The sequence below is a fragment of the Leucoraja erinacea genome, chromosome 13 (assembly GCF_028641065.1).
Source record: "Leucoraja erinacea ecotype New England chromosome 13, Leri_hhj_1, whole genome shotgun sequence".
In the NCBI taxonomy this organism is placed as follows: domain Eukaryota; kingdom Metazoa; phylum Chordata; class Chondrichthyes; order Rajiformes; family Rajidae; genus Leucoraja; species Leucoraja erinaceus.
In genome coordinates, this window is record NC_073389.1 from 2,374,174 (window position 1) to 2,392,787 (window position 18,614).

The 18,614-nt window shown below is 46.9% G+C and overlaps 1 protein-coding gene across 1 annotated transcript in view; it reads left to right on the forward strand.

Annotated features, from left to right (window-relative positions):
* The window catches only part of casr (calcium-sensing receptor), a 77,701-nt gene that overhangs the window by 37,715 nt on the left and 21,372 nt on the right, over positions 1–18,614 (forward strand). Inside the window, exons 2-3 of the mRNA XM_055644272.1 lie at positions 6,474–6,902; positions 18,293–18,599. Of these exons, the coding sequence (XP_055500247.1) occupies positions 6,706–6,902; positions 18,293–18,599 (504 nt within the window). The 5' untranslated portion in view covers positions 6,474–6,705. The remainder of the gene's footprint in view (positions 1–6,473; positions 6,903–18,292; positions 18,600–18,614) is intronic.

Consider the following 18,614-nt stretch of genomic DNA (forward strand, 5'->3'; position numbering starts at 1 on the left):
CTCACGATCTTCCAGAGTGACTGGCTCACGTCCAGGCATTCCGGGGTTTTATAGTCCTGCCCCCCCCCCCCCCAAAAAAAAGGGTGTTACCTTCATTGTGGTGATTGACAGGCGAGAGGACCAATCAGCTGCTCAAGATTGTTTAGACACTCATAACTTTTATATTTGTAATTGATTGAAAAAATCCTCAGGGCTGCCTCTAATCCTCGGGGCTACCAATAAGATGGTCAAAAATCATAGCGATATATGGTAGCGTTTTTTCTAAAATCAATATAGAGAGCAGACAGGAAGTGGTCATGATGATACTTGTAGTTATATAGATTAAGGGATTGGACACGCTAGATGCAGGAAACATTTTACCGATGTTGGGGTAGTCCAGAACCAGGGGCCACAGTTTAAGAAGATGGGGTTGGCCATTTAGTACGGAGATGAGGAAAAACCTTTTCATCCAGAGAGTTGTGAATCTGTGGAATTCGCTGCCTCAGAGGCAGTGGAGGCCAATTCTCTGGATGCTTTCAAGAGAGAGTTAGATAGAGCCTTAAAGATAGTGGAGTCAGGGGATATGGGGAGAAGGCAGGAACGGGATACTGATTGTGGATGATCAGCCATGATCACAGTGGTTGGTGGTGCTGGCTCGAAGGGCCGAATGGCCTACTCCTGCATCTATTGTCTATTGACCCGCTGAGTTATTCCAGCATTTTGTGTCTATCGTAGGAGGGAGGAGGGGCAGCACAAAGGCTGGCAGGTAATAGGTGAAAACGGGCAAAGGGGGAAGGGATTGATAGGAAGATGGTTGGAACAAAGGCCAGAGATTAAAAAAACTGATGGTGTGAGACAAAAGGAATGAAGAGTGGTGAATTGTGAAGCCAGAGGAAGGAATGTCGGTGGAAGAGAAGGGGAGAGATAGGTACGAGTTCAGGTGGAGTACAGGGCAGGGAAAGTGGAGGGCGGGAGAGAGGGGAAGGGTGTGAAAAATGTGTTGTCAGTATAGTTCTTGGGTAAAGTAGTGATTGATCATTGGTAGTAGGTGACCACCCGTACTCTGGTTTCGGGGAAAGGTTGGTGGATGTTTGCTTTGGGAGGCAGGACCTATAGGGAGAGGTTGGGCAGGCTAGGACTTTATTCCTAAGAGCACAGGAGGACGAAGAGATCTTATAGATGTGTATGAATTCATGATGGGAATAGATAGGGTGAATGCACAGAGTCTATTACCGAGGGTAAAATCCTCCAGGTAGGACAACTTGTTCTATTTGATCTTACTTGATTGTGCACGCCAGGTTGATTGCATTCGTTGAAACAGGGCGGACCACGTGAAGGTTACAATCTTCCACCCCCAACCAGTTGTCAGGCACCTGGGCCATCCTATCACCAACTAGAGAGCGGTTTTGAGCGATCTACCTCATTGGTGACCCTTGGACTATCTTTAATCGGACTTTGCCGTGTACCAAATGTAATTCCCTTTATCATGTATCTGGAGACTGTGGATGGCTCAATTGTAATCTTGTCTAGTTTTTCCGCTATCTGGTTAGCACACAACAAAAGCTTTTCACTGACAATAAATTAAACAAAACTAGGGTAGGGGGAATTGAATTAAATTGAATTGAATACATTTTATTAGCCAAGGATGTTTTATTTGCCAGTGCTTTGAACTAGAGGACCTGGTTTTAAGGTGAGAGGGGAAAGATTTACTAGAAACCTGAAGGGCAACCTTCCACATAGAGGATAGTGGGTTTTATGGAACGGGCTGCTAAATGTGGTCCATTCCTATCCATGTACTTCTCCAAATGTCTTTTAAATGTTGTTATAGTACATGCCTCAACTACCTCCTCTGGAAGATTGTTGATTCTGAGAATGATTTGGGCCAAATATGGGTAAATTGGACCCAGCTTAAATGGGGAATCTAGGCCAGCATGGACGTGTTGGGCCAAAGGGCCTGTTGCTGTGCTGTGACTCTACGAACATCAGGGTCATAGAGTAGGAAGGAACTGCAGATGCTGGTTTTCACCAAAGATAGACAGAAAATGTTCGATAACTCAGCGGGTCAGGCAGTATCTCTGGACAAAAAGGAATAGATGACGTCTTGGGTCCGAAACCCTTCTTCGGGTCTTGACCTGAAATGTCACCCATTCCTTCTCTCCAGAGTTTCTGCCTGTCCCGCTGAGTTACTCCAGCATTTGGTGTCTCCCTTCAGTTTAAACCAGCATCTGCAGTTCCTTCCTACAATAAAACATCAGCTATTCCTTCTCTCCAGGGAAGCTGCCTGACCTGCTGAGTTACTCCAGCATTTTGTGTCTATCAAAGGGGTTCATAGACCTTGTAAACCGAGTAACTTTAGAGTAAAGATAGACACAAAAAGCTGGAGTAACTCAGTGGGTCAGACAGCATCTCTGGAGAAAAGGAATAGGTGACATTTTGGGTCGAGACCCTTCTTCAGACTTTAGATTAAGCATGTCCCTGTATATAGCCACCACTCAGTCATGGTCCTCGTGGCTTAGGGAGATGGTGTGTTGGGTATAGCATGCCGCCGAGGGAAGCTGTTTGAATTCTACCACCAACTGTCCGTGTCGGCTGTGAAAGAGTGCCATCATCTCACAGTTAGCTTCAGCGGCAGTCCCAGGACCCAACTCCTCAATGCGGCCTAATGCCCCTGTCCCACTTAGGAAACCTGAACGGAAACCTCTGGAGACCTTGCGCCCCACCCAAGGTTTCCGTGCGGTTCCTGGAGGTTGCAGGTGGTTGCCGGAGGGTGCAGGCAGTGGAAGCAGGTAGGGAGACTGACAAAAACCTCCGGGAACCTCCGGGGACCGCACGGAAACCTTGGGTGGGGTGCAAAGTCGCCAGAGTTTTCCGTTCAGGTTTCCTAAGTGGGACAGGGGCATAATTGACTCTGCCTGCCAGCCTAGAGTTAGCAGCAAGCCAAGACCTGAGAGAGGGTGAATTGGTCAAATCGGGTATGTCGAATATAGTGGAACAGCACAGGAACAGGCCCTTCGGCCTGACAGGCCAGCCTAGAGTTAGCACCAAGACTTTTCTATAGAGAGGCTGAAGTGGTCAATATAGAACATAAGGTCATAAGATCATGTTGTAGGAGCAGATCTAGGCCATTAGGCCCATCTACACCATTCAATCATGGCTGATCTATTTTTCCCTCCTAACGCCATTCTCCTGTCTTCTCCCCATAACCCCTGACACCCGTACTAATCAAGAATCTATCAATTTCTGCCTTAAAAATGTCCATTGACTTGGTCTCCACGGCTCTCTGTGGGACAGATTTACCGTCCTATGTTGAAAGAACTTCCTTCTCATCTCCTTCCTAAAAGAACGTCCTTTAATTCTGAAGTTATGACCTCTGGTCCTCGACTCTGCTATGAGTGGGAACATCCTCTCCACGTCCACTCTATCCAAGCCTTTCACTATTTGGTAATATGTACAACATAGTACAGCTCAAGAACAGGTCCTGTTGCCCACAGTGTCTGTGCTGAACATGATGCCGAGTTAAATTAATCTCATCTGTGGCTCAGGAACCATTCCCTCCATTCCCTGCATATCCATGTGCCTATCCAAAAAACTCTTAGAATTCATTATCGTATCTGCCCCCACCACCATGCCTGGCAGCACGTTGCAGGCACCCACCACCCACTGTGTAATCCGTACATCCCCTTTAAATGTTCAACCTTGCAGCTTATAACTATGTCCTCTAGTCTTTGATATTTCCACCCTAGCGCCCAACTATGCCTCTCATTATTTTATATACTTCGAATGCAAAAACAAACAAAGTCCTTTGAAAGATCACCCACATGAGAATGTTGCTTTGCAATGAAATACCAAACATATTAAGTTCGGTCTTGATAGAGTCATAGAGTGATACTATACTAAATGGGACCCGTTGGGTCCCATGTTTACACGGGACAGCTGGTCCCCCGACGCAATACTCCACCAATTCCAATATTGGGCGGCCAGTGGGGGGGGGGGCTTTCTGGAGCGCTTGTAGGGGTGTTGTGGGCTGAAGGGACTGGTCTCCAGAGGGCTAGTATGCACATTGTGGGCCAAATGGATTCTTGGGGTGGCAGCTCAGTCCCTCAAGCCTGATGTGCAGGCAGCTCACTCACAGCTGGTGGGCTGGCAGTTGACTCACGGCTATTCCTTGAAATTCCATTTCAAGCAGAGTGCAAGGCCACCAAATTCAAATCAATTTTCCTACCACTTCAAGCAGGGTGCAAAGCCATTGAATTCAAGTGCAGTTTCCCACCACATCCATGCAGGGTGCAACGCCACCACATTCAAATGCAATTTCATACCATTTCATGCAGGGTGCAAGGCCACCAAATTCAAATGCAGTTTCATACCATTTCAAGCAGGGTGAAACCACCATAAAACCACACAAAACACCACACTCACAGTTCAGTAGACATTCAGTGTGTTCAGTTGATTCACAGCTCAGACAGAGTCATGACCTCTCTCTCCCCCATCATGAGACTGAGCCACACTTCCGGGTTTTATAATCCCTCCCCCTCCCACTGGAAAAGGTGTGGCCTTCATGGCGTGATTGACAGGAGAAAGATTCTCAACATTTTTTTAACACTAATAACACTTTTATTTTTCATTGATTGGAAGAATCCTCTGCACCTGATTAGTGGAGGGGGACTCAGTAATTTGGCCAACAATCACAGCCGTAAGTGGTAGCGTTTTATCTAAAATCAATATACAGTGCAAAGAGGAAGTTGTCAAGTTTAGCCAAACAACCATGTGCAGTGCCTTTTTATTTCAACCCAAAACCCCCAAACAACCATTTGCAGTGCCTTTTCACTTCAACCCAAAACCCCCCAAAGAACCCTTTGCAGTGCCTTTTTACTTCAACCCAAAACCCCCCAAAGAACCCTTTGCAGTGCCTTTTTACTTCAACCCAAAAACCCCCCAAACAACCATTTGCAGTGCCTTTTTACTTCAACCCAAAACCCCCCAAACAACCATTTGCAGTGCCTTTTTACTTCAACCCAACCATATTTTCATTTTCAAACCACATTAAGGGCACTCAAAGTCAGTATAACCACACTCACAGTTTAGTAGACATGTGTTCAGTGTTATTCACAGCACAGACTGAGAGACGTGGCCCTCTCACTTCCCTCCATTTTGCAGAGACTGACTGAGGCACAACACTTCCGGATTTTATAGTCCCTCCCCCTCCCACCAGCAGGGGCAGCAGAGAGAGTGTCAACATTTTTTAAACATTAATAACTCTTTTATGTTTCATCGATGGGAAAAATCCTCTGGTCCAGCTCAGCGGAAGGAAACTCTGAGCGAGGTGGCCAAAAATGACGGCCATAAGTGGCGGCGTTCTTTCAGAAATCATGAAACAGAAAGTCTGAAAGTGGTCAAGATTTGAGTTTTAGTAATGTAGAGCATGGAAACAGGCCCTTCGGCCCAACTTGCCCACACTGGCCAACATGCCCCAGTTGCCCTAGTCCCACTTGCCTGTACTTGATCCATAACCCTCCAAACCTGTCCTATCCATGTACCTGTCCAACTGTTTCTTAAACGATGGGATAGTCCCAGCCTCAACTACCTCCTCTGGCAGCTCCGGTTTCCTCCCACACTCCAAAGAAACATTTGTAGGTTAATTGGCTTTGGTAAAGTCACAAGTTGTCCCTGGTGCGTCGGATAGTGCTAGTGTACGGGGAGACCGCTGGTCAGTGCGGACTCAGTGGGCTGAAGGGCTTGTTCCCATGCTGTATCATGGTCCTCAAAGTGAATTCAGGGGAGCTATTGATACCAAGCAAGTGCAGGTCACACAAAGGTGTATGAAATAAAGTGGAGAATTCCAGATTTGTAACAAAGCCTTCAAGATGTAATGATGATTTTTTACAAGCATTTACATAGATGGTTTTGTAGGAGAATGTCTTTAACTGTGACCCCCCCCCCCCAGTGTTGTCGTCTACGTTTCACCTTCCCTGTTTCTGCCAAACATTTTACATTCAAAATCTTCTTCCCCATATCTTCTCCACGCCCAGAGGTCATGGGAATGTGACTGGGCTTCATGGGAGGAAATATGTTTAGTTTAGTTCAGAGATACAGCATGGAAACAGGCCATTCGGCCCACCGGGTCCACATCAACCATCGATCATCCATTCACACTAGTTCTATGCTATCCCACCTTTCTCATCCACTCCCTACACACTAAGGGACAATTCTCAGAGGGCCAATTAAATTACAAAGCCAAACAGTTTTTGAGCTGTGGGAGGAAAGAGGAGTACCTGGAGGAAACCCACGCTGTCACAGAGAGAACGTGCAAACTCCGCACAGACAGCACCCATGGTCGGGATTGAACTCTGGTCTCTGGCGCTGTGAGGCAGCAGCTCTACTATGGCACGTTGTGTAAATAAGGAAGGGGAGAAAACAAGAGGAACTATATCCAGGGTAATTCTAATGTGAAAATCCTTCGTAAAACCATTTTTGTTTTTCTTTCTTTCCTGAAGGGATGTAACAAAATGGAACAAAGCTGAGGACCACGTTCACCCTTTCTTGGAGCATACGATCAACCCTGAAGGAGATGGAAGACTTGAGGAGGAAATGGGGATTGATCTTCCAGGAGTTCTGCAGTAAAGCGATCCCTCACCATTACAAAGATAAGCAGAAATCCTCCAGGCATCCTCTGTAAACGGGCTGGCGTAGTGTGGCTTGGTCAAGGAACAGAGACAGGGCTGCACAATGGCTCAGCTTCACTGCCAACTCTTATTCTTGGGATTTACACTCCTACAGTCGTACAATGTCTCAGGGTATGGTCCAAACCAAAGGGCCCAGAAGAAAGGAGACATCATACTGGGAGGTCTCTTCCCAATACACTTCGGAGTAGCTGCCAAGGATCAGGACTTAAAATCGAGACCGGAGGCGACAAAATGTATTCGGTAGGAGCTAAAGTCATAGATTCATAGAGTAATCCAGCACAGAAACAGGCCCTTCGGCCCAACCTGCCCATGACAACCAGGACACCTCACCTGTTTTGGCCCTTATCCCTCTAAACCTTCCCTACCCATGAACCTGTCCAAATGTCTTTTAAATGTTGTTATGGTACCTGCCACAAATACCTGTACCTCTCCTGCCTTTGGAATCTTGTGGTTGTTCTTTTAAAAGTTGTTATTGTAGGTATAACAAACATTTTAAACAATATTGTGTTAAGTGATTATAGAAGATACTCACCTTTCCAATTGCTATTGAATGGTGACCAGACAAGGTCTCTATTTAGATTCTTAATTCCTTGGAGTACAGGAGGCTGAGGGGTGATCTTACAGAGGTGTATAAAAACATGATGGGACTAGGTAGTGTGAATGCTCAGAGTATTTTACCTAGAGTAGGGGGATGAAAAACAAGAGGACACAGGTTTAAGGTGAGAGCACAAAGATTTAATAGGAACGTTGGCGCAGCTGTAGAGCTGCAGCTTTTGAGCACCAGAGACCCGGGTTCCATCCTGACTACGGGTGCTGTCTGTACGAAGTTTGCACGTTCTCACTGGGTTTTCTCCAGCTGCTCTGGTTTCCTCCCACTCTCCAATGACATGGAGCTTTGTAGGTTAATTGGCTTTGGTAAGAATTGTAAATTGTCCCTAGTGTGTAGGATAATGCTAGTGTAAAGTGTTTCAGTCTAAAGAAGGGTCCTGACCTGAAATGTCATCTGTCCATTCCCTCTACAGATGCTGCCTGACCCGCTGAGTTCCTCCAGCACTTTGTGCCTTTTTAAAATCTGAGATCTCGTTGAGATCTACTGCAATTTATGAAACTAGTGTGTGAATTTCACGTAACATTGCTCGATTTACTCAGGTTTATCCGACGTATGACGTTTATTGCCTTATTTTCAGTTAGACAATAGAAAATAGGTGCAGGAGTAGGCCATTCGGCCCTTCGAGCCAGCACCGCCATTCAATAAGATCATGGCTGATCATCCCCGATCAGTACCCTGTTCCTCCCTTCTCCCCATATCACCTGACTCCGCTATCTTTAAGAGCCCTATCTAGCTCTCTCTTGAAAGTACCCAGAGCAAAGTTATTACTGTATTTCTAAGTGGAGCCTTTACTGAAATCTCATTGTGTCCCAACAGTAATTTCTGAGATAGGACATTGGTTTCACTAAACCACACAACAACGACATCCAGTGACATTTATTCTCAATCTTATGTCAGATGGAAAAGCTCACCGGTCCTGATGGAGTGACCTGTAGGATCATCACAACATTTAGAGAGCAAACAATAATGAGACAGAGAGACAAAGTTTAACGGAGATGTGCGGGGCAAGTTGTTGTATACAGAGCGTGGTGGTGCCTGGAACGCGGTGCCAGGGGTAATGGTGAGACAGATATGATAGTGACGTTTATGAGGCTTTTAGACATGCAGGGAATGAAGGGATATGGACCACACACGGGCAGAGGAGAGTAGTTTTGTTTTTGTTCAGTTTAGTTTATTGTCACGTGTACTGAGGTGTACTGAGGTGCGGTGAAAAGCTTTCGTTGCATGCTAACCAGTTGGCGAAAGACTATAGGTAGACTCAAAATGCTGGAGAAACTCAGCGGGTGAAGCAGCATCTATGGAGTGAAGGAATTGCCGACGTTTCGAGTTGAGACCCTTCTTCAGACCTTCTCTACCTGAAACATCGCCAATTCCTTCTCTCCACTGATGCTGCCTCACCCACTGAGATTCTCCAGCATTTTGTGTCTACCTTCGATTTTACCAGCATCTGCAGTCCTTTCTTAAACAAAAAACTATACATGATTACAATCAAGCCATCCACAGTATACAGATACATGATAAAGGGAATAAGGCTTAGTGCAAGATAAAGTCCAGTAAAGTCCAATTAAAGATAGTCCTAGAGTCTCCAATGAGGTAGATGGTAGCCCTGGACTGTCCTCTAGTTGTTGAGAGGATGGTTCAGTTGCCTGTTAACATCTGGGAAGAAACTGTAGATGGACACAAAAAGCTTGAGTAACTCACCGGGTCAAACAACATCTCTGGGAAAAAGGAATAGGTGACGTTTTGGGTTGAGACCCTTATTCAGGCTTGGAAGCAACTGTCCCTGAACCTGAGGTGTGCGTTTTCACACTTCTGTACCTCTTGCTTGATGTGAGAGGGCATCTATTGATTTCTATATTAATCAACGTGTATGTGAAAGCTCACTCTCACGCACTGACTAGTTCAGACAGAGCTCGGCCATTCCAGTTCAGCAGGGGCTGTAGACTGGTGCTGTGATCTAGTGCAGGAGAAGAGGTTGGAGGGAAGCAAGGGAACGTTCTCTGAGAGTGACGTACACTGTATATGCTTCAACCAATGGTTTCAAAACTGATCACCAATCTTCAATCTGCAAATGGTTAGAATAATACAGCATGGAAATGGCCATTCAGCCCAACTTGTCCACAGCGACCAACTAGCACCATCGACACTAGTCCCACCTGCCTGCATTGGCCTTTATCCCTCTAAACCTGTCCTACAGTATGTACCTATCCAAATGTTTCTTAAACTTTGTCATAGTAGGACAAAGGACAAATGACATTTATTGTCACATACACCAATTGGTGCAGTGAAATTTGAGTTACCATGCAGCACAGAAATAAGATAAACACAACACTATAGAATTTAACATTAAACATAAAACGTTTCCCACACAGGGGAATCAACGTTTCCCACTGTGAGGGAAGGCATCAAAGTTCAGTCCACTTCTTCTTATTTACCTGTGGTCGTGGCCTATTGAGGCCTCTGCAGTCGCCGCTATAGGGTGATTTCACCAAAGGTCAAATGAGCGTAGATCCCCCCTCACGTGACCGAAAATTTTAACTGGAGGACATCTCTCAGTTTGGTACATGTAAGTGAATGGGGAAACACGCACTTTCCCACCCGTTAAAAACATGGAAAACGGCCGATGTTTGAGCTGAAATTTTCTGTGCTAGTCGGGGTGACCGTGAAGCACAGCGACCTAAATTTTCAGGCAAAAAAAAAGATAGAAAGTAAGGTAATTACAAGAGGGAACTGAAGGTAGAAATCAGCAGAAGTGAACAGCTGACAATTGCCGTGGTGATTTTAAGATCCAAAATATCGGGAATTATCGCGTTTGCTCGCTGAATTTCATCAAATGTAAGGCATTATTAACTTACTTTTGATGAAATTCAGCGAGCAAACGCGATAATTCCCGATATTTTGGATCTTAAAATCTCCACGGCAAATGTCGGCTGTTCACTTCCGCTGTTTTTCACGGTCACCCCGACTAGCACAGAAATTTTCAGCTCAAAAATCGACCGTTTTCCATGTTTTTAACGGGTGGGAAAGTGCGTGTTTCCCCATTCACTTACATGTACCGATCTGACATATGTCCTCCAGTTAAAATTTTCGGTCACGTGAGGGGGGATCTACGCTCATTTGACCTTTGGTGAAATCACCCTATAGAGGGCCCTCTCGCCGGAACTCCGGTGTCGGAAGAACACTCTCAGCGGCTTGGAGTTCCGAATCGGCCGCTTCCTACCGGAGACCGCGGCTCCCGAAGTCCACAGGCCGAGCTCCAACACGGCGATCCTCGGCGAAAGATCCCAGGGTTCCGCGATGTTAAAGTCAGCGGTGCCCGCGGCTGGAAGCTCCGCAGACCACAGCTCCACGGTGTTAAAGTGGGCAGTCCCAGCACTCCGGAGCTTCCAACACAGCGACCCTAGTAAGGCATCGGCCGCTCTGCGATGGTACCTCAGTGCTGCATCGCTGCTGAAGCTGAAGCTCTGGCAGGAAAGGCCGCGCTAATCCAGATGGTAGGCCGCTAGGAGGGGGCGAAGATGTGGCTCGGAGAAAAGACACTTCCTCGACCAGGTAGTGACTGGATAAAACAGTTTCCCCCTCTCCCCGCTCCCCATCCCCCACATAAAAAGACTAAAGGCCTCCAAAACAAAACTTTTATCAGACTAAAAATAAATAAGAAAATGAAAGGACGAACAGCTGCAGGCGAGGCTGCCACACTAGATGGCGCCACCACTCATGTACCTGCCTAAACGATCTCCTCCAGCAGCTCGTTCCACACATCTAATGCCCTTTATGTAAAATGGTGCCCCTCGGGTTCCAATTAAATCTTCTCCCCCCCCCCCCACCTTAAACTTATGTCATCTGGTTCATGGTTCCCCTACTCTGGGCAAAAGTATTTACCCTGTATATTTCTCTCATAATCTTGTACACCCCTCAGCCTTCTGCACTCTAAGGAATAGAGTCCCAGCCTACTCAACCTCTCTCTATGGCCCAGGCCTGGCAACAACCTTGTAAATCTTTCCCATAACAGGGTGACCAAAACCGAACACAATACTCTAAATGTGGCCTCACTTATCCCAGCTACATTTGAACACGTAACAATACTGAGAACACTTTTAAAGTCCAGTTTAGTTGTTGGCTAGTTAAGGAAATTATTTATTTTAAACAGTCCCGAGATATGTAAAGGATCCTGTATCTATCGAGGCAAGAAAGGAAATAGAGTCTGACTTGGAAAGAGAAGGTCCACTGATGTAACCTTGCATTGGCAATAAATATCAGCCACCCAGAATTTGTATTTACATTTATTTTGGATGAGGAATGTTGCCGATATCTTTCCAGTTGTATGTTGGGACTGCAGACGACTTGGTCTGTGGTGTTACTCTTGTGAGATGTAGTGAATTCAATAGTAATCTGACTTTGGACTACAAGGTTAATTCCCGGGATGGCGGGACTGTCATATGCTGAGAGAATGGAGCAGCTGGGCCTCTACACTCTGGAGTTTAGAACGATGAGAGGGAATCTCATTGAAACATATAAGATTGTTAAGGGCTTGGACACACTAGAGGCAGGAAACATGTTCCCGATGTTGGGGGAGTCCAGAACCAGGGGCCACAGTTTAAGAATAAGGAGTAAGCCATTTAGAACGGAGACAAGGAAATACTTTTTCTCACAGAGAGTGGTGAGTCTGTGGAATTCTCTGCCTCAGAGGGCGGTGGAGGCAGGTTCTCTGGATGCTTTCAAGAGAGAGCTAGATAGGGCTCTTAAAAATAGCGGAGTCGGGGGATATGGGGAGCAGGCAGGAACGGGGTACTGATTGGGGATGATCAGCCATGATCACATTGAGTGGCGGTGCTGGCTCGAAGGGCCAAATGGCCTACTCCTGCACCTATTGTCTATTGTCTATTGACTAGTCCTTGCCCTTAATACTGACTTCAAATTACTCACGTCTTACATAAAGCACAAAGTTGATGGACTTCTTGAGGGTAGGTATTTTTTTTAAATATCCAAAATATCTTATTTTGCCCAAACTAGTGAACCAAACTAGTTGAACTAGCCCTCAAAATGAATCAAATAGAAAAAAGAAACAAACGTTGAAGGTCTATTCGTATCCCAGGTCAAAGGGCCGTGGAATGGAGCAAGTCATTCTCATGATGCAATCACACGTTACCAGCATAAACACAGTTTATACATCACTCTTCCCAGCTCTTCAACATGTACACTGAACCACGCCGAATAAGATGAAAGTGGTGCGCAATATCGATAGTGCATTTTGATTGTGTTCATTTTAAACTACTGCTGGTGCGTGACGTGTCCTGTACAGTACTTATCTGACGATCAATAGCGGCGTTTCAGAGGCGTTTAGACAGGCAGGTGGGCGGGCAAAGAATGGAGGGACATGGATTACAAGGAGGCACAGATTTGTTTAACCAGGCATCATGTTCGACATGCTCACACCGGCCAACATGTCCCAGCTACACTAGTCCCAAGTGCTGGCGTTTGGTTCATGTAGATACTTTTAAAACTCTGTGTGTGCCTTTGAAACGCATCTCCTCGAAAACCAGATGCAAAAACACGGAGATTTTTACAATTTTGGTAGGGATTTATCTTATGAGTTCAGAAATCCACTCCTTGGTTAATTATTTCCCCAGATTTTGAATAAAATTGATCACAAACACACTTAAAAAAAAAAAAAATTACCGCTTGAGCTGCTGATGTCACAATGCCCACATGCCCACCAATCGAGGCCCACCTGCCTCCAGGCCCAGCCCCCCCCGCCGCTGTGGACTAAAGCCCCGGCCCAGCCCAAGTACGCTTATGCCACGCCTTCCACAGCTGAACTACCACGTCCACCTGCCAACATCACCCCCCCACCACCCGTTCTCAAAATGCGCAGAAAGAATGAGAGTTCTGCAGATCGGGAGATCACAGCAGGTTTCAGCCGGTCACCGGAAGCCATCGGCTTGCTTTTGAATCCATTCCGTCTCCCCCATCCGATGGTAGAACATGGCGGCAGCAGTTATTGTCGCGCAGGGCACGTGATGAGAAGGTGGCCCTGGCGGCCATTCCTCCCTCTGGGAAACCTGCAATTCCCCCGTTGATCGCAGGGACACGGGGAATCGTCACGCGAGAGCTGCCGAGGCTCGCTGCCCTTTCGCAGTCGGCCCCGTCTGAGGGAGTTAGATGTGGCCCTTGTGGCCAAGGGGATCAGAGGGTATGGAGAGAAGGCAGGTACGGGATACTGAGTTGGATGATCAGCCATGATCATATTGAATGGCGGTGCAGGCTCGAAGGGCCGAATGGCCTACTCCTGCACCTAATTTCTATGTTTCTATGTTTCTATGTCTGAGCCGCCCGCTCGCTGAGTTCAGGTCCGCCCTCTCCAGCTCTCTGCCCGATCCTCTCCCCATCCTCTTTCCCTCTCCTCCTCCTCCCCCTCCTCCACTCCCTCCTCCCCCATCTCTCTCCTCCCCTCTCTCTCCCTCTCCCCCCCTTCTCCCCCCTCCTCCTATCCACACCCTCCCCCCTCACCCCACCCCCCTCTCTCCCTCCCCTCTCTTCCCCTTCTCTCTCCCTTCCCCCTCTCTCTCACTTCCCCTCTTCTCTCACCTCCCCCTCCTCCCCCCCCCACCCCCCCCCCCCCCCCCCCCCCTCACCCCCCCCCCCACCCCCTCCCCCCCCTCTCCCCCCCCTTGCCCCCACCTCTCCCCCCTCCTTCCCCCACCCTCTCCCCCTCCCTTCCCACCCTCCTCCTCCCCCCTCTCCCTTCCCCCCCCTCCACCGCCTCTCTGCCCTCGGTCTCTGCCCTGCTCTCCCTGCCCCTCTCTCTGTCTCTGCCCCTCTACTCGCTCTGGCCCCCCTCCCCCCCCCCCCCCCTGTTTAGAAGTGCCTGTGAGTTGGAGCCTATGCTTCAGTAGGTAGGGCCGCAATGGGGTAAAAGGAGTAAATTAATAATATTAATATAATATCAAGGGGGTAGTTAGCGTGTGTGATGCCGCATGCTGCCCCCCCCTCCCCGCAACCACACTTTGGGGGAACAGACCCAACGGGTCTGCACTTGGTCTAGTATCCCTCTAAACCTGTCCCATCCATGTACATTTCAAACTGTTTCTTAAACGTTGGGATAGTCCCAGCCTCAACTACCTCCTCAGGCAGCTTGTTCCATACCCCCACCACCCTTTGCATGAAAAAGTTACCCCTCAGATTCGTATTAAATCTTTTCACCTTAACCCTATGTCCTCTGATCCTCGATTCTCCTACTCTGGGCAAGAGACTCTGTGCATCTACCCAATCTATTCTTCTCAATATTGATTAACACGCTTGCTAACTATTTTCTGCAGATTTCAATGTGCTTTGAATCCGACGTCTAAAGCTCTGGTATAAATTGCAAGGAACAATGGTCCCAACAGCATTCATTTTAAAATCCCTGGTCAGATCGCAGCTAATTATACTCATTATTCTGCTAACATGTCAATGTTAAACACTTAATCTAATGGTCTGAAGAAGGGTTCCAACCCAGAATGTCACCTATTCTTGTTTCTGCAGTTGCTGCCTGACCCACTGAGTTACTAGTTACTGAACCTAAGTGATGAAGGTGTGTGAGATGTCTGGATTTCACCAAGGACATGTCATCAGACGAGAGCTAGAGACACAGAGCCAGAGTGACTGGACACTCATGAGGTTCTCATCCACACATCCTCGCCCCAGACTGGAACTGTTTGCAGTGTCTGTCCACTCTGACACAAGGGAGTTCATTCACATGGATCATTTTGTGTCATATAGCACGGAAACAGGCCCTTCGGCCCAACATGCCGCTGCCGACCAAGCTGCCCCATCTACACCAGTCCCATTTGCCCGCGTTTGGCCCAGATCCATCTAAATCGTTCCTATCCACCTGTCCAAGTGTCCTTTAAATGCTGTTGTAGTGCCTGTACCTCCCTGTAGCTCAGGCCCTTGGCAACATCCTCCTATATCATCTCTGCACTCATTCCAGCTCAATGACATCCTTCCTATAGCAGGGTGGCCAAAATTAAACACAGTACTCCAAACGCACCCTCACCAACGTCTTGTACAATTTAGTGAAAGCACAATGTTGCAAGGATTCTAGTCATTCCCATGATGCAGATTGCCTTAACACTTCCTCAAAGTCCTGCTGATGTGTGTGAGTTAGTGTTGTGTAATGTCTGTTTCGTATTGTGGTGAATATTAGATCTGAGAGGAGAGGAGGAAATGATGAGAAGCCAAGAGAGGGGAGGCAATCAGAACCTTCTTCCCAGGGAGGAAATGTCAAGGACGAGGAGATATAGCTTTAAGGTGACAGGGGCAAAGTTTAAAGGGGCAAGATTTTTTTATACACAGAGGGTAGTGGGTGCCTGGATCGGCTGCCAGGGATGGTGGAGGAGGCAGATGCGATAGTGCCGTTTCAAAGACCTTTGGACACATGGATATGTCGGGAATGGAGGGATTATGTGCAGGCAGATCAGAGAGTATGTTAGCGAAAGGATTTGTTCTAGTTAAGGATTTGAGGATAAGAGCAGGGAGGTTCTACTGCAGTTGTACAGGGTCTTGGTGAGACATCACCTGGAGTATTGCGTACAGTTTTGGTCTCCTAATCTGAGGAAAGACATTGTTGCCATAGAGGGAGTACAGAGAAGGTCCACCAGACTGATTCCTGGGATGGCAGGACTTTCATATGAAGAAAGACTGGATAGACTCAGCTTTTACTCGCTAGAATTTAGAAGATTGAGGGAGGATCTTATAGAAACTTACAAAATTCTTAAGGGGTTGGACAGGCTAGATGCAGGAAGATTGTTCCCGATGTTGGGGAAGTCCAGAACTAGGGGTCACAGTTTAAGGATAAGACCGATATGAGAAAATCATTTTTTACACGGAGAGTGGTGAATCTGTGGAATTCTCTGCCACAGAAGGTAGTTGAGGCCAGTTCATTGGCTATATTTAAGAGGGAGTTAGATGTGGGCCTTGTGGCTAAAGGAATCAAGAGGTATGGAGAGAAGGCAGGTACAGGATACTGAGTTGGATGATCAGCCACAATCATATTGATATGCGGTGCAGGCTCGAAGGGCCGAATGGCCTACTCCTGCACCTATTTTCTATGTTTCTATGTCTATGTTTCTATGTTTTATATGTATAAATTGTTTACCTTGACTCATTTATAGCAGACCTCTTTAAATTAGAAAAAGACACAAAGTGTTGGAGTAACTCAACGGGTCAAGCAGCATCTTTGGAGAACATGGATAGTGACGTTTCAGTTCTGGACCATTTTTCAGTCTGAAGACCCGAGATGTCACCTATCTAGGTTCTCCGGAGATGCAGCTTGGCCTGCTGAGTTACTCCAGCACTTTGTGCCTTTTTCTTGTAAACCAGCATCTGCAGTTCTTTGTGTTTTCCTTCAAAGTCAGAATGTTGTCCACTCAAACCCACTCCAGATGCAACCAGAGAATCTGGACTGTTGGTGCAGCAATGTGCCAAGGTAATTAATACCAGCCCAGACTGGTATTACTAGTCTGCCTGCCCTCTGGCAGTGATATTATGACTATTTCAGAGAACAGCATAGATCACCTCGGTGTACTGGATGGCATATTGCCCTCAATGTATGCCATCACAGATATTTGTGTCCCGCGGTGGTGCAGCAGTAGAGTTGCTGCCTCACAGCGCCAGAGACCCGGGTTCGATCCTGACCACGGGTGCTGTCTTCACGGAGTTTGTACGTTCTCTGTACAACAATACGTTGTACTGTGACTGCGTGGGTTTTCTCCGGGTGCTCCAGTTTCCTCCCACACTCCACAAAGACGTAAAGGTTTGTAGGTTAATTGGCTTTGGGAAAAATTGGAAATTGTCCTGAGTGTGTAGGATAGTGCTCGTGTACGGGGCGATCGCTGGTCAGCACGGACATGGTGGGCCGAAGGGTCTATTTCCGTGCTGTATCCCTAAGCTCAACTAGATGATTATCGGGTATAATCACCTCGCTGGTTGTGGGACCTTGAAAAGGGACATTGCCACGGCATCTTTTAAGTTGTAACCACGACCACAAAAGTATTTTACAATTAGCAAAACACGTTGCAGCTTCCCAAGGTTGTGCAATGGACCTTCCAAATGCACATTGGTTTTAATGATGCCTCTTAATTATTAACATGGTTATTTTTTTCAGCTGCAAGTACTTTCAACTTAAATAAGGATATTTATTTTTAGAATGGGTAGGCATTTGCATTGGTTGTTGCAGATGTTTTTTTTCCTTGGCTGATTAAATGAATGGATCCATGTAGTACGACAGTCTTACTCTCTGACTAAGTCTATGACTCCAAGACCGTAAGGCAGTAACTTTATGACTATTACTGTAAGACACCCTAAGACTCTAAGGCCTCTGTCCCACTGTACGAGGTAATTCACTAGTTCTCCCGAATTTTCCCCTGAATCGAATTCGGAGAATGTCCGTAGCGGGTCCGTAGGAGTTTGTGGATGTCGCGTTGCGGCTCACACTGCTAACGGTAGATACTCGGGACATCTGGTAAACTCGTGACATTTTTTCATCCCTGCACAAAATGTCCACGAGTAAAAAAATACTCGCGATGAAAAAAATTGTTACTTTTTACTCGTACGAGCCGCTACGAGACATCCACAATCTCCTTCGGACCCGCTACGGACATTCTCCGAGTTCGATTCAGAGGAAAACTCGGGAGAACTCGTGAATTACCTCGTACAGTGGGACAGGGGCTTTAGGGTAGTTAATCTGTGGAACTCATTGCCACAGTGGGCTGTGGAGGCCAAGTCAGTGGATATTTTTTCGACAGGTATAGACAAATTCTTGTGTCAAGGGTTATGGGGAGAAAGCAAGAAAATGGGATTAGGAGACAGAGATCAGCCATGATTGAATGGCGGATTCGATCGATGGGCCGAATGGTGTAATTCTACTGCTATAACTTGTGAAGACTCCAAGACTTGCTCTTAGACCCTCTCCCTCTATGACTCTCTCTATGACTAGGTCTCTAAGAACATTAATAAAGAAATGTAATTCTTTTTCCAGGTACAATTTTCGAGGCTTCCGATGGCTCCAGGCGATGATATTTGCAATTGAAGAGATTAACAACAGTATGACTTTCCTGCCCAATATCACCCTGGGATATCGCATATTTGACACGTGTAACACCGTGTCCAAGGCGCTAGAGGCAACACTCAGCTTTGTGGCCCAGAACAAAATCGACTCGCTGAACTTAGATGAGTTCTGTAACTGCTCTGACCATATCCCATCCACAATAGCAGTGGTCGGGGCAACCGGGTCAGGAATCTCCACGGCTGTGGCCAATCTATTGGGATTATTTTACATTCCACAGGTCAGTATATATTGG